Source organism: Physella acuta, unplaced genomic scaffold (genome assembly GCF_028476545.2).
Source record: "Physella acuta isolate Inbredline_101_S28 unplaced genomic scaffold, ASM2847654v3 ptg000795l, whole genome shotgun sequence".
In the NCBI taxonomy this organism is placed as follows: Eukaryota; Metazoa; Mollusca; class Gastropoda; family Physidae; genus Physella; species Physella acuta.
This window is the reverse complement of record NW_026732313.1, coordinates 48,591-62,106: the sequence shown is the minus strand read 5'-3', so window position 1 is coordinate 62,106 and position 13,516 is coordinate 48,591. Positions and strand designations below refer to the sequence as shown.

The following is a 13,516-nucleotide window of genomic DNA, read 5'->3' as shown; positions in this document are numbered from 1 at the left end:
CTAAATTTATCCACTTCACCTTTATTTACCATAATCTAAGGAATCAGATTTTCAAGCAGTTTTCACATGTTTTCTATGTCTAAGTTATTCAACGGATTTTCGTAGTTTTTAAAAAGGACAGGCGACTGCTTAAAACTAACTTACAATGATGCTATACGATCTATGCAGGTTCTGAAACATCTAATTTCATTTCTAAAAAGGTGGTCCATTGCTTCTATTGAGTAAAATTATGTTTAAGAAAAAACTAAATATTTAATGTAGAGAAATACTGAGCTAAACGTAATTTTTTTTCCAAGTAGAACTGGAAATCATTTAACAGTACCATCTTCACAATCATCAATTTAGCACAAAATACTGCGAACTTCAAGAGATTAAAAGAAATGAAAGTGATTGACGTTTTACAGAAATTTCTGACGTTTCAGAAACATCCTGGTGAGTTTCATATTTCAGACTCAAATCTATATCTAAATCTATAAAAGCAATATATGTTTGTATGCCTGCCCTTTATGTATTACTACACCTTTTATCCAATCGCCATAAAACTTTGGGAAGTTGTTGAGAATAACCTGCGAAAAAAACAAAGTCAAATTCGCATGGATGGCGCCCCGGCAGGGCGCAATTAAATTCTTCTCAATATAGGCCTACTGGATTTAAAATAAAAGTCGGTTGCTCTTTGACACCGTTCATCTGATTTCTTTGAAAGTTTTTGGGAGATGATTAAAACACTCCAGGGTAGATTTCTGAACAATTTTTTTTTATTTCGCGAAGGCAGCGCCCCGGGAGAGTGAGATTTAAAAAAAAAAAAAGTCGGATGCGGTTCTACACCTTTTATCCAAGTGCCATGAAAATTTGGGGAGTTGATTAGAATACTCACGAGTAGGTTTCTGCGAAAAAAAAGTACTTGTTATAAGCGGCGCCATGGGAGGGTGCGATTTTTTTGTCAATAACCGGTTAGATGCCCTGAGTTCCAGAGCGGCTACCGGATACGTTAACCATAGCGGGAAAAGGACATTAGTATATTAATCGGTAAAATTACAACAGAATGATTGCTCAACTCTCTCATTTTTATAAATAAACACACCCATCATAGAGTTAGCGGTAGACTGAAAATGTATCAATAGCTAATGTCTTACTCTAGAAGTCAGAAACTCTTGGTGGCTTTTTTTGGCACAAGTTGGCTATATCCTGCCTTTTCTGTCAATATACTGGAGACAGCGATAGATATGTGTACTTTGAAAAAGTATTAAGAGAGCGAAGGTCATACATATTTTGTCATCTATGTCAGTATAAGTAAATAGGTAAATGGGTTAGACGATGAACAATAGATGTATAGAAATAAATGAACGAGTTGTTTTTTTTTACACCTTTTATTACATGTTTCAGTATCCAGCGTCATTATTTGGACACATGTGCGGGTAATTAGTACCGTTTTGGAATAATTTGTAATTACTGTGGAAATTTTAAAATGTTTGCACATTAGGACCAAAATTATTTGGTCTAGTTTACATTAAAGATTGGGTCGACGTAAAAATTAACTGTTTCAAATTCGATATTAAAGGGTTCGATTAACCAATTTTCTACCAATATGTATAAACGTATATTATATTCATATACACACACACATATATATATATATATGTAGATATATATATATATGTAGATATATATAAATATATATGTATATATATATATGTATATATATATATATATATATATATATATATATATATATATATATATATATATCATTTATTTGTTAATTCAATTATATATTTATTATTCATTTACAACAGATGTGAGGAAGGTAGTTTTACTAGCTCTACCATTATTGATTGATAAAACCGATGCGGATATATTAACTGCTAACGACTCCAAAGATATAATAAACATTTTAAAGATGGCGCATGAAACATGGGAATGCAAAAATCACACACATGAAGGCTTCAGGTTTCTTGTTTGACTGTTTATGTTTAGCGGAGGTTGTAGTTATGGTTGTTAATACGACAGTGTTATGGTTTTCGTTGTCGTAGTGGTTGTAATTGTAATTGTAATTGTAATTGTAATTGTTATTGTTATTGTAATTGTAATTGTAATTGTAATTGTAATTGTAATTGTAATTGTAATTGTAATTGTAATTGTAATTGTAATTGTAATTGTAATTGTAATTGTAATTGTAATTGTAATTGTAATTGTAATTGTAATTGTAATTGTAATTGTAATTGTAATTGTAATTGTAATTGTAATTGTAATTGTAATTGTAATTGTAATTGTAATTGTAATTGTAATTGTAATTGTAATTGTAATTGTAATTGTAATTGTAATTGTAATTGTAATTGTAATTGTAATTGTAATTGTAATTGTAATTGTAATTGTAATTGTAATTGTAATTGTAATTGTAATTGTAATTGTAATTGTAATTGTAATTGTAATTGTAATTGTAATTGTAATTGTAATTGTAATTGTAATTGTAATTGTAATTGTAATTGTAATTGTAATTGTAATTGTAATTGTAATTGTAATTGTAATTGTAATTGTAATTGTAATTGTAATTGTAATTGTAATTGTAATTGTAATTGTAATTGTAATTGTAATTGTAATTGTAATTGTAATTGTAATTGTAATTGTAATTGTAATTGTAATTGTAATTGTAATTGTAATTGTAATTGTAATTGTAATTGTAATTGTAATTGTAATTGTAATTGTAATTGTAATTGTAATTGTAATTGTAATTGTAATTGTAATTGTAATTGTAATTGTAATTGTAATTGTAATTGTAATTGTAATTGTAATTGTAATTGTAATTGTAATTGTAATTGTAATTGTAATTGTAATTGTAATTGTAATTGTAATTGTAATTGTAATTGTAATTGTAATTGTAATTGTAATTGTAATTGTAATTGTAATTGTAATTGTAATTGTAATTGTAATTGTAATTGTAATTGTAATTGTAATTGTAATTGTAATTGTAATTGTAATTGTAATTGTAATTGTAATTGTAATTGTAATTGTAATTGTAATTGTAATTGTAATTGTAATTGTAATTGTAATTGTAATTGTAATTGTAATTGTAATTGTAATTGTAATTGTAATTGTAATTGTAATTGTAATTGTAATTGTAATTGTAATTGTAATTGTAATTGTAATTGTAATTGTAATTGTAATTGTAATTGTAATTGTAATTGTAATTGTAATTGTAATTGTAATTGTAATTGCAATTGCAATTGCAATTGTAATTGTAATTGTAATTGTAATTGTAATTGTAATTGTAATTGTAATTGTAATTGTAATTGTAATTGTAATTGTAATTGTAATTGTACTTGTACTTGTACTTGTACTTGTACTTGTACTTGTAATTGTAATTGTAATTGTAATTGTAATTGTAATTGTAATTGTAATTGTAATTGTAATTGTAATTGTAATTGTAATTGTAATTGTAATTGTAATTGTAATTGTAATTGTAATTGTAATTGTAATTGTAATTGTAATTGTAATTGTAATTGTAATTGTAATTGTAATTGTAATTGTAATTGTAATTGTAATTGTAATTGTAATTGTAATTGTAATTGTAATTGTAATTGTAATTGTAATTGTAATTGTAATTGTAATTGTAATTGTAATTGTAATTGTAATTGTAATTGTCGTTTTCGTTGTAGTAGTAGTAATTGTTGTAGTTGTAGTTATAGTTGTAGTTGTAGTTGTCTTTGTCTTTGTCGTTGTCGTTGTGGATGTCGTTGTCGTTGTGGTTGTGGTTGTGGTTGTGGTTGTGATTGTGATTGTGATTGTGGTTGTAGTTGTAGTTGTAGTTGTAGTTGTAGTTGTAGCTGTAGTTGTAGTTGTAGTTGTAGTTGTAGTTGTAGTTGTAGTTGTAGTTGTAGTTGTAGTTGTAGTTGTAGTTGTAATTGTAGATGTAGATGTAGATGTAGTTGTTGCTGTTGCTGTTGCTGTTGCTGTTGCTGTTGCTGCTACTGTTACTGTTACTGTTACTGTTACTGTTACTGTTACTGTTACTGTTACTGTTACTGGTACTGGTACTGGTACTGGTACTGGTACTGGTACTGGTACTGGTACTGGCACTCGTTATAGTTATTGTTATTGTTATTGTTATTGTTATTGTTATTGTTATTGTTATTGTTATTGTTATTGTTATTGTTATTGTTATTGTTATTGTTATTGTTATTGTTATTGTTATTGTTATTGTTATTGTTATTGTTATTGTTATTGTTATTGTTATTGTTATTGTTATTGTTATTGTTATTGTTATTGTTATTGTTATTGTTATTGTTATTGTTATTGTTATTGTTATTGTTATTGTTATTGTTATTGTTATTGTTATTGTTATTGTTATTGTTATTGTTATTGTTATTGTTATTGTTATTGTTATTGTTATTGTTATTGTTATTGTTATTGTTATTGTTATTGTTATTGTTATTGTTATTGTTATTGTTATTGTTATTGTTATTGTTATTGTTATTGTTATTGTTATTGTTATTGTTATTGTTATTGTTATTGTTATTGTTATTGTTATTGTTATTGTTATTGTTATTGTTATTGTTATTGTTATTGTTATTGTTATTGTTATTGTTATTGTTATTGTTATTGTTATTGTTATTGTTATTGTTATTGTTATTGTTATTGTTATTGTTATTGTTATTGTTATTGTTATTGTTATTGTTATTGTTATTGTTATTGTTATTGTTATTGTTATTGTTATTGTTATTGTTATTGTTATTGTTATTGTTATTGTTATTGTTATTGTTATTGTTATTGTTATTGTTATTGTTATTGTTATTGTTATTGTTATTGTTATTGTTATTGTTATTGTTATTGTTATTGTTATTGTTATTGTTATTGTTATTGTTATTGTTATTGTTATTGTTATTGTTATTGTTATTGTTATTGTTATTGTTATTGTTATTGTTATTGTTATTGTTATTGTTATTGTTATTGTTATTGTTATTGTTATTGTTATTGTTATTGTTATTGTTATTGTTATTGTTATTGTTATTGTTATTGTTATTGTTATTGTTATTGTTATTGTTATTGCTATTGCTATTGCTATTGCTATTGCTATTGCTATTGCTATTGCTATTGCTATTGCTATTGCTATTGCTATTGCTATTGCTATTGCTATTGCTATTGCTATTGCTATTGCTATTGCTATTGCTATTGCTATTGCTATTGCTATTGCTATTGCTATTGCTATTGCTATTGCTATTGCTATTGCTATTGCTATTGCTATTGCTATTGCTATTGCTATTGCTATTGCTATTGCTATTGCTATTGCTATTGCTATTGCTATTGCTATTGCTATTGCTATTGCTATTGCTATTGCTATTGCTATTGCTATTGCTATTGCTATTGCTATTGCTATTGCTATTGCTATTGCTATTGCTATTGCTATTGCTATTGCTATTGCTATTGCTATTGCTATTGCTATTGCTATTGCTATTGCTATTGCTATTGCTATTGCTATTGCTATTGCTATTGCTATTGCTATTGCTATTGCTATTGCTATTGCTATTGCTATTGCTATTGCTATTGCTATTGCTATTGCTATTGCTATTGTTATTGTTATTGTTATTGTTATTGTTATTGTTATTGTTATTGTTATTGTTATTGTTATTGTTATTGTTATTGTTATTGTTATTGTTATTGTTATTGTTATTGTTATTGTTATTGTTATTGTTATTGTTACTGTTACTGTTACTGTTATTGTTATTGTTATTGTTATTGTTACTGTTACTGTTATTGTTATTGTTATTGTTATTGTTATTGTTATTGTTATTGTTATTGTTATTGTTATTGTTATTGTTATTGTTATTGTTATTGATATTGATATTGATATTGTTATTGTTATTGTTATTGTTATTGTTATTGTTATTGTTATTGTTATTGTTATTGTTATTGTTATTGTTATTGTTATTGTTATTGTTATTGTTATTGTTATTGTCATTGTCATTGTCATTGTCATTGTCATTGTCAATGTCAATGTCAATGTCAATGTCAATGTCATTGTCAGTGTCAGTGTCTGTGTCTGTGTCTGTGTCTGTGTCTGTGTCAGTGTCAGTGTCAGTGTGTTATTTCTGTAGATATTGTTGTTTGTGGTAATTTAATTTAGTTCTCTTTTCAGCATCATCGAAATTCTGAAAGTACTCCATAACCTTTGTAAGAATGAAAAGATCAGGGTCATTTTCCTAAATAATAACATTCTTGATTTTATTATTGACATTCTTCAAAACGGTGTCTCTGAGCAGAAAGCAATTGCAGCATTAATATTATTGGAGCTTGCATTCAACCCCGAAAGTATAGTTAAAATTAAGGTGATTTAAATAAACAATATTAGAGTGTAGATTTTACAATTTTTTTTTAAACTTGCTTCCTCTGTCTGTATGTCGTGCTCTTCTATGCCGTGTTTTGTCATAGATTGAATCTGCCGAACTAAATTTCCAGCATTTCTAACTGACCGATTGGTTTCAAACTCGTCACGTGGGCAAAGACTCGTTTACAACGCAATCTGACATCAAATGAATTAATTCGCTGACTTATTAATTGTGTATTAATTGAGGTTGATTAATATTATTTAAATAAAGTAGGGACCTACGATTATTCCGCTCATTTTCATGTTCATTTGATGTCCAATAGTTTTTAGTTATAAAACTCTACTGTATTCTTAAAATAAAAAAAAGCAATTTTCAAGTAAATAAAACAATGCATATAATAACGATTTAATAACAGGCTTTTATGTTATAATGCACTAAAAAGGAGAAAAAAATACTATTTTCTTTAATTACACAGTAATAAAATAGTATTTAAATAACTACAAATAACTATAAAGAAAAGCGTTGGTTTCTTCCTAAATATTAGTAAAAGTATCCAATAAATAATAAAGTTATCAACGCTTTTCTTTATAATTATTTGAATAGAAGTGTATTATGATTTAATTTAAGAAAATCGTTTATTTTTTCATTTTCAGTGCATATACAAGCGTGTTATTAAAACGTGTTTTTTGTATTGTTAATATATTATGTCTCTTCATTAATTTTTTCATTTATTTCCAAAGCTAGATCTTACTTATTTTATTGATTGTTTAAACTTAACATAAAGTTTATTATTTTATTCTAAATTTTAAAAAGTAATTTTTCGTTTCTTAAATAATTGACGAAATTGTTGAAATTCATTTTTGTACTACGTCATTGGAGCATAAAAGATGTAAAAAATATTAATAAGAGATTTTTTTATGAATCGATGTTAATTACTAATAGGAGAACAAAAAGCTGGTTGAAGTTTTGAGGAAAATAACAACCAAAAAGGAATACGAAGACAACAGTTTAATGAGTGTTTCGATTCAAGTATTATATTTAATTGGAGCTTCTGAAAATCCAGGTATGCATATAAACGCTTATATATATATATATATATATATATATATATATATATATATATATATATATATATATATATATATATATATATATATATATATATATATATATAATGATTTGCACATTATTTTGGCCATCTAGTCGTAATGTTTTTTTACAATAGTTATTATTTATATATTTTTACTCGAGATTCTACGACGTATATTTTTTTTCTTTTAGAGGATTCTCCAATAAAAGGCCATATCATGATTAGCTACTGCCATGCAGATAAAGATACTGTTGAAAAGGTCTGGTTTAGTTCGTGGTTTTTCGTTTGTGTGAAAATTATTTTCTGTTTAGTTCAATCAATAATCCATATGTTATCCAATAACGAATTTCATTTAAAATGCATTAAATAACCGTCTTTTAAAGATCGCAAACTATTGGTCGGTGTTCGTAGCAAATATTTCTGCTGTTGTTTATGTTGTGCCAACTTCATATAGAACGAACTTGAAATTGGAAATTTTTAAAAATCTGTTATAATAATACATTTGTAAATGCTTTGAAATTCAGAAAATATGTAAGACAAATCATATTTGTTTTATTTATCTCTAATGTTCATTACAATTATTTTTAATTGTTAGCTTTTCTTTAGTGCTATCTGTTGTTGTTTTTTTTGTTGTTAAAGTGTTTTTGCAAATTTTGCTTCTTAATTTTTACCCATTTCTTATGCAGCGATATCATTCAAACTGTCATATCAATGTGCCGTACCGTAATGTTGTCTTCCCATTTTACTACCTGCTTCTTCTTCGTCTTCCTGGCACTATTCCTTGTCAATGGGTCTATATTTTGTTAGTTAAATATGTCAGGTCGTGAAAACATTACAAGAAAAAAAACTGACGGTTTGGGTTGACACTCAGGACATGGCTAAGGGAAACGGCGATATATACGACACGATGGCTAAAGCAGTTCAAAATGCTCAAGTTGTTGTGGTATTCATGTCTGAGGCCTATACCAACAGTGAAAACTGCAAATTTGGTGAGATCTTGGGATTAATCAACACCATCACCATATCAACAACTAGACCTACACCTACACCTGCACCTACACCTGTACCTGCGTCTGCATCTGCACCTGCACCTGCACCTGCACCTGCACCTAAACCTAAACCTAAACCTAAACCTAAACCTAAACCTAAACCTAAACCTACACCTACACCTACACCTACACCTACACCTACACCTACACCTACACCTACACCTACACCTACACCTACACCTACACCTACACCTACACCTACACCTACACCTACACCTACACCTACACCTACACCTACACCTACACCTACACCTACACCTACACCTACACCTACACCTACACCTACACCTACACCTACACCTACACCTACACCTACACCTACACCTACACCTACACCTACACCTCTACCTACACCTACACCTACACTTACACCTACACCTACACCTCTACCTACACCTACACCTACACCTACACCTACACCCACACCTACACCTACACCTACACCTACACCTACACCTACACCTACACCTACACCTACACCTACACCTACACCTACACCTACACCTACACCTACACCTACACCTACACCTACACCTACACCTACACCTACACCTACACCTACACCTACACCTACACCTACACCTACACCTACACCTACACCTACACCTACACCTACACCTACACCTACACCTACACCTACACCTACACCTACACCTACACCTACACCTACACCTACACCTACACCTACACCTATACCTACACTTACACCTACACCTACACCTAAATTTATGCCCAAATCCTGCTAACAAATACTTTGGCTTGATTAAATAGCCATAATATTTTAATAAAATAGTTTATTTATCTCCAGAAGCCGAATATGCTACACGACTTAAAAAGAAAAAGATTTTTGTCAAGGTTCAAGAAAAATTTGTGCCTACGGATTGGTTAGGTCTTTTGGCAGGAAATAACCTCTACCACGATTTTGCAGGTATATAATGTCGCATAACATTATCATTTATGTTAATTCACTAAAAAAATTTATTTTAGGATATCTTAACAAAAGGAAAAAAAGCTAATTTATTTATGAAGTATATTCAAACACATTTTTATACTAATCTTGTTTCAGGCAAGGTACCTCATGACCAAGTTATGAACAATTTGATTGCTGCGATTTTATATGAATATAATCAAGTAATATAACTAATTAAACAGACAATGTTTTCACTTTATGATTGTAGACAACTAAATTAAATTGTCTAGGTCTAAAGTCTTGAATGTGTGCATTAATAGTGTTGAAGGTCGGTTTGAATCCACACTATTTGTGTGTATATTCCTTGTAGTGACTATATTGAACATCCGTTATTTTAAAAACCAATACAGTTTATTAATAAAACTGAACTATTGTATACCAAATATAGTTTACCTCACATACATTGGTATTTATGTTTTTCAGTGACGTTTTTTTAACTATGTTCTATTTACTCTTTTTGTTTACGCTAGTTATTTTCTTTATTTAACTAAACGCTAAAGTATACTAACTCTAAATAAAACATCAAAATTATTTGAATAAAATGTAAAACATTTTAATAGATTATTTTAAAAAGGAGAGCGAAATGAGGACATTGTTTTTAAGCAAACAAGGTATTTAAATGATATACGTTACATAAAATTTAATAATTATTAGAAATGCTAGGCTAAATTTAAAAAAGTAATATTTATGTACAATTGGATTTTAACACAAAATAAATCAAGTATTCTATTCAATAGCATTAACCTTTCACTGTTGCTGTCAAAAATAATTCCGCGTTCACAAACTTTTTTAAAAAGAGATTATGTGTTTCTTATCACTTTAATATAATGCAGATGCATTGTACTTTAACTATTCTGATATATATATATATATATATATATATAATATATATATATATATATATATATATATATATATATATATATATATATGTGTATATATACGTGTTGAACTTGAATCAACATGTAGTAGGAAACTGGGATTGCATATAGTTTCAATTTTAATTGTAGGTGTATCTATATTTTCATTATTGGATATGTTATAGTAGCTGTAATACGAATGGCCCTAGGGTGTTTGATTAATATTGACTATATTGTATAGTTAAAAATTAGTATTCAAGTTAGGTTTTAATGTAAACGTAGGTTATTCACCCCGTTCTTCATGGCATTGGAGGGGTTACACTTTTGGGTGAGGCTTTTTGGGGAGAGGTTTTATTTAGTAAGTTGAAAGCTAGATTTTTGATAGTGTGGAAGTGTGTTTCTTTGTGTACCGTAGTACTTTGTTTTTCTTTATATAAATGTAGTATATTAAAGTTTCAAAATAAAACAAGTGTTGTGTTATTTTAATTATTATTGAAGTCATTAAAGTCATCAGTCATGATGACTTTATAACACTAAGAAGTGTTATAATTTGAGTAAATCATTTTAAAATATAGAGTTAATTCATAAATGGAAGTACCTATGCATTCGAACGTGTCCCAACATGTTTCTAATAACAAGTATCGAACAATGTTTGGGACGTAAAAAAGCACTATCATAAATGTAAGCATCTAGAATTAGCCAAAATAAAATGGCGTCCTAACACTTGACAAATCTTCTAATTCGAGAATAAAATGATTTTATTTTGGATAAATTAGAATCCATATCTAAGTTACGTTAGAAAACTGAAGATCAAATCAAAATTAGTAAGCTAAAATAAAAAACAGGTTCAAAAGAACAATGAATAATTGAATGATCAATATTGAGTTGTTTTTCTTAAATTTTATAATTTTAGATTTTAGTTCAATAAAATACACATTAAGAATATTACACAATATTACTCAATGGCGATCACGTCGAAGTGTTTTACTATATGCATGTTATCTACAATTCCGTACGTCTGCACGACACAAAGGCCATTTGATATATATATACATGTATATATATATATATATATATATATATATATATATATATATATATATATATATATATAATGTTTATATCGGTGACCGGAAATTTTCGCAAAGAAAAGAAGCTGTGCACAAAAAGTGCGTATGGACATATTTAATTTCTTAAATACAGCATTGATAGACATTAACAAATAATGTCCTCATGTAGGCTACCTTGTAGCACAATAAAACATCTTTCCACGAAATATGACAACATTAAGGTGTAATAATCTATAATATAAGCGGCCAAGTAGTGTGTCAGTCCTTCTTTCCTTCCGTCATCGCTATAGATTTTGGAACCATAAAAGTAAACATCGCACCATGTAGTGCTTTGCAGTGCATCGCATTGTCTTGTTGTAAGTATTAGAGTAAGGTTTGTTTATTACAAGTATTAGAGTAGGGTTTGTTTATATAACGTTATAGAGCTATTTTATAATTTCCACTGTTTGTACAATTTTGCATTCCGTAAAGAGAATATTAAATACACGCACATTGCTAAAACATATTAAAAGGATCAATGTCAAATATCGTTTTCGTTAATATTCCTAGAAAAAGTGGATACATTTTAATAACATAATAACTGTAGGTTAGAAAAATCTAATTAAACTGTTTAGTAATTTTGCCAATGGAGGTATTTTAAAAATAAATTGAACTCACGCTAAAAATGTGAATGCTAAATCTGCAAGACGGAATAATTGTAGGAATAATATAATTAGCAAAATGTGAATGCATATTATGCAGACGTGTAAGAGTACATTATTGTTGGAATATTATAATTAGCATTGATTGATAAAACGCTGTCTTTTATTTATTTTATTCACTGAATGTACTGTTTACTAATTATAATTTTTAATCAGCTATTCTCCATTATTATATTAAATCATCACGTTCATTAGGTGCGCAATGGTTTTAATCATGAAACTTTATTGTAAATTTTTAAAAGTACTGAAAAAAATGCATGAATTTATAAAGTGCAATATGGTCGGTAAAACACGGATATTCTAAATACTGCCTTTAAATTATTTTATACACTGAATGTATTGTTTACTAATTATTATTCTATCTTTCGGTTTGCGGACAAGCTGGGGGTTTTATAGGAGAGGCGTAGCGAGGGGGGGGGGGGCATATGTCCCCGGTTGCCGACCTTAGAGGGCGCCAAAGTCGGTTGGAAAAAATTTGCGAGGGGGGGGTGTGGAAATCGAAAGTTTTAGGGCGGGAGGGGGGTGCAAATCAAAAGTTTGAGCGGGGGGAATTTTAAATAAAAAGTTGTGCAAATCGAAAGTCTGAGGGGAGGTAATAATCAAAAGTTTGAGGGGGTAGGGTGGAAATTGAAATTTTGAGGGGAGAGGGTGCAAATCGTAAGTTTAAGGGGGGGGGGTCAAATCGAAAGTTTGTCCCCGAGCGCCGGAAAGGGTCGCTACGCCTCTGTTTTATTCACTGTGTCAGACGCGTCCGCCGGCGCTCGGAAAGGGCGCGATTTGGCGCTACGGGTTAGACTGTGAGCAATATGCCTTTATGATTACATTTAAGATGTGTTTATGTTATGAGTGTTGTGTTTATTTTTTTCGTTTTTTTTTGCGTTCGTTTGTGTTGTGTTTAGTTTTGTTCTGTTCCTAACTTGGTACATTTAAAAATGATTTACCGTGGCGGAGCACGGGATGCAACTAGTATAATATGTTTGTATTTGCTCATTTTCTGCATGCACAGTTTTCCGTTGCGCAGTTTTCTGTTTGTGCATTTTTCTGTGAACCGATCAATATCTAATACTATAATGGGCCACATCTCTCTCTCTCTCTCTCTCTCTCTGTCCGCAAAAAATTTTCGCCGGACATCACGTCAGAAACGGCAGCAATATATGGAGAACTTTATACGGACTTTTGTTGAAAATAATATGCTAGATGTTTTAAATGTATAACCACAATTTTATTTAAAGAAGAAAAATATAAAATAAAGGCGTATTCGAATGTAGAGAAACAGTATTATTTATGCAACCGGAAAAGCATTAATAGATGTGTAAAAGAACGCATAAAACTGTGACGACACTATTGCTTACTAATGATGTCATCTGCCGTGTTTAGAATAAAAAAGAAATGAACTATTTCATTCAAATTTAATTTAGATCTACGTACACTATGAAATGTATACAATACAATTTTT

At 28.8% G+C, this 13,516-nt stretch overlaps 1 protein-coding gene across 1 annotated transcript; it reads left to right on the top strand.

The window, feature by feature from the left end:
- Positions 1-304: 304 nt before the first annotated feature.
- On the top strand, positions 305-10,282 carry LOC131951063 (uncharacterized). Its single transcript, XM_059313329.1, has 8 exons — positions 305-432; positions 1,794-1,947; positions 6,131-6,320; positions 7,263-7,383; positions 7,602-7,669; positions 8,231-8,399; positions 9,268-9,387; positions 9,526-10,282. The coding sequence occupies exons 1-8, from the start codon at positions 381-383 to the stop codon at positions 9,597-9,599; spliced, it is 948 nt and encodes a 315-aa protein (XP_059169312.1). The 5' UTR covers positions 305-380; the 3' UTR covers positions 9,600-10,282.
- Positions 10,283-13,516: the final 3,234 nt, after the last annotated feature.

What these genes read in the sequence shown, in the direction of transcription:
- LOC131951063 (XM_059313329.1), top strand. Translation starts at nt 381, where the DNA reads ATGAAAGTGATTGACGTTTTACAGAAATTTCTGACGTTTCAGAAACAT. An exon ending in AAAGTATAGTTAAAATTAAG is followed by an intron (nt 6,321 to 7,262) that starts GTGATTTAAATA and finishes AATTACTAATAG; the next exon opens with GAGAACAAAAAGCTGGTTGA. An exon ending in CCTCTACCACGATTTTGCAG is followed by an intron (nt 9,388 to 9,525) that starts GTATATAATGTC and finishes ATCTTGTTTCAG; the next exon opens with GCAAGGTACCTCATGACCAA.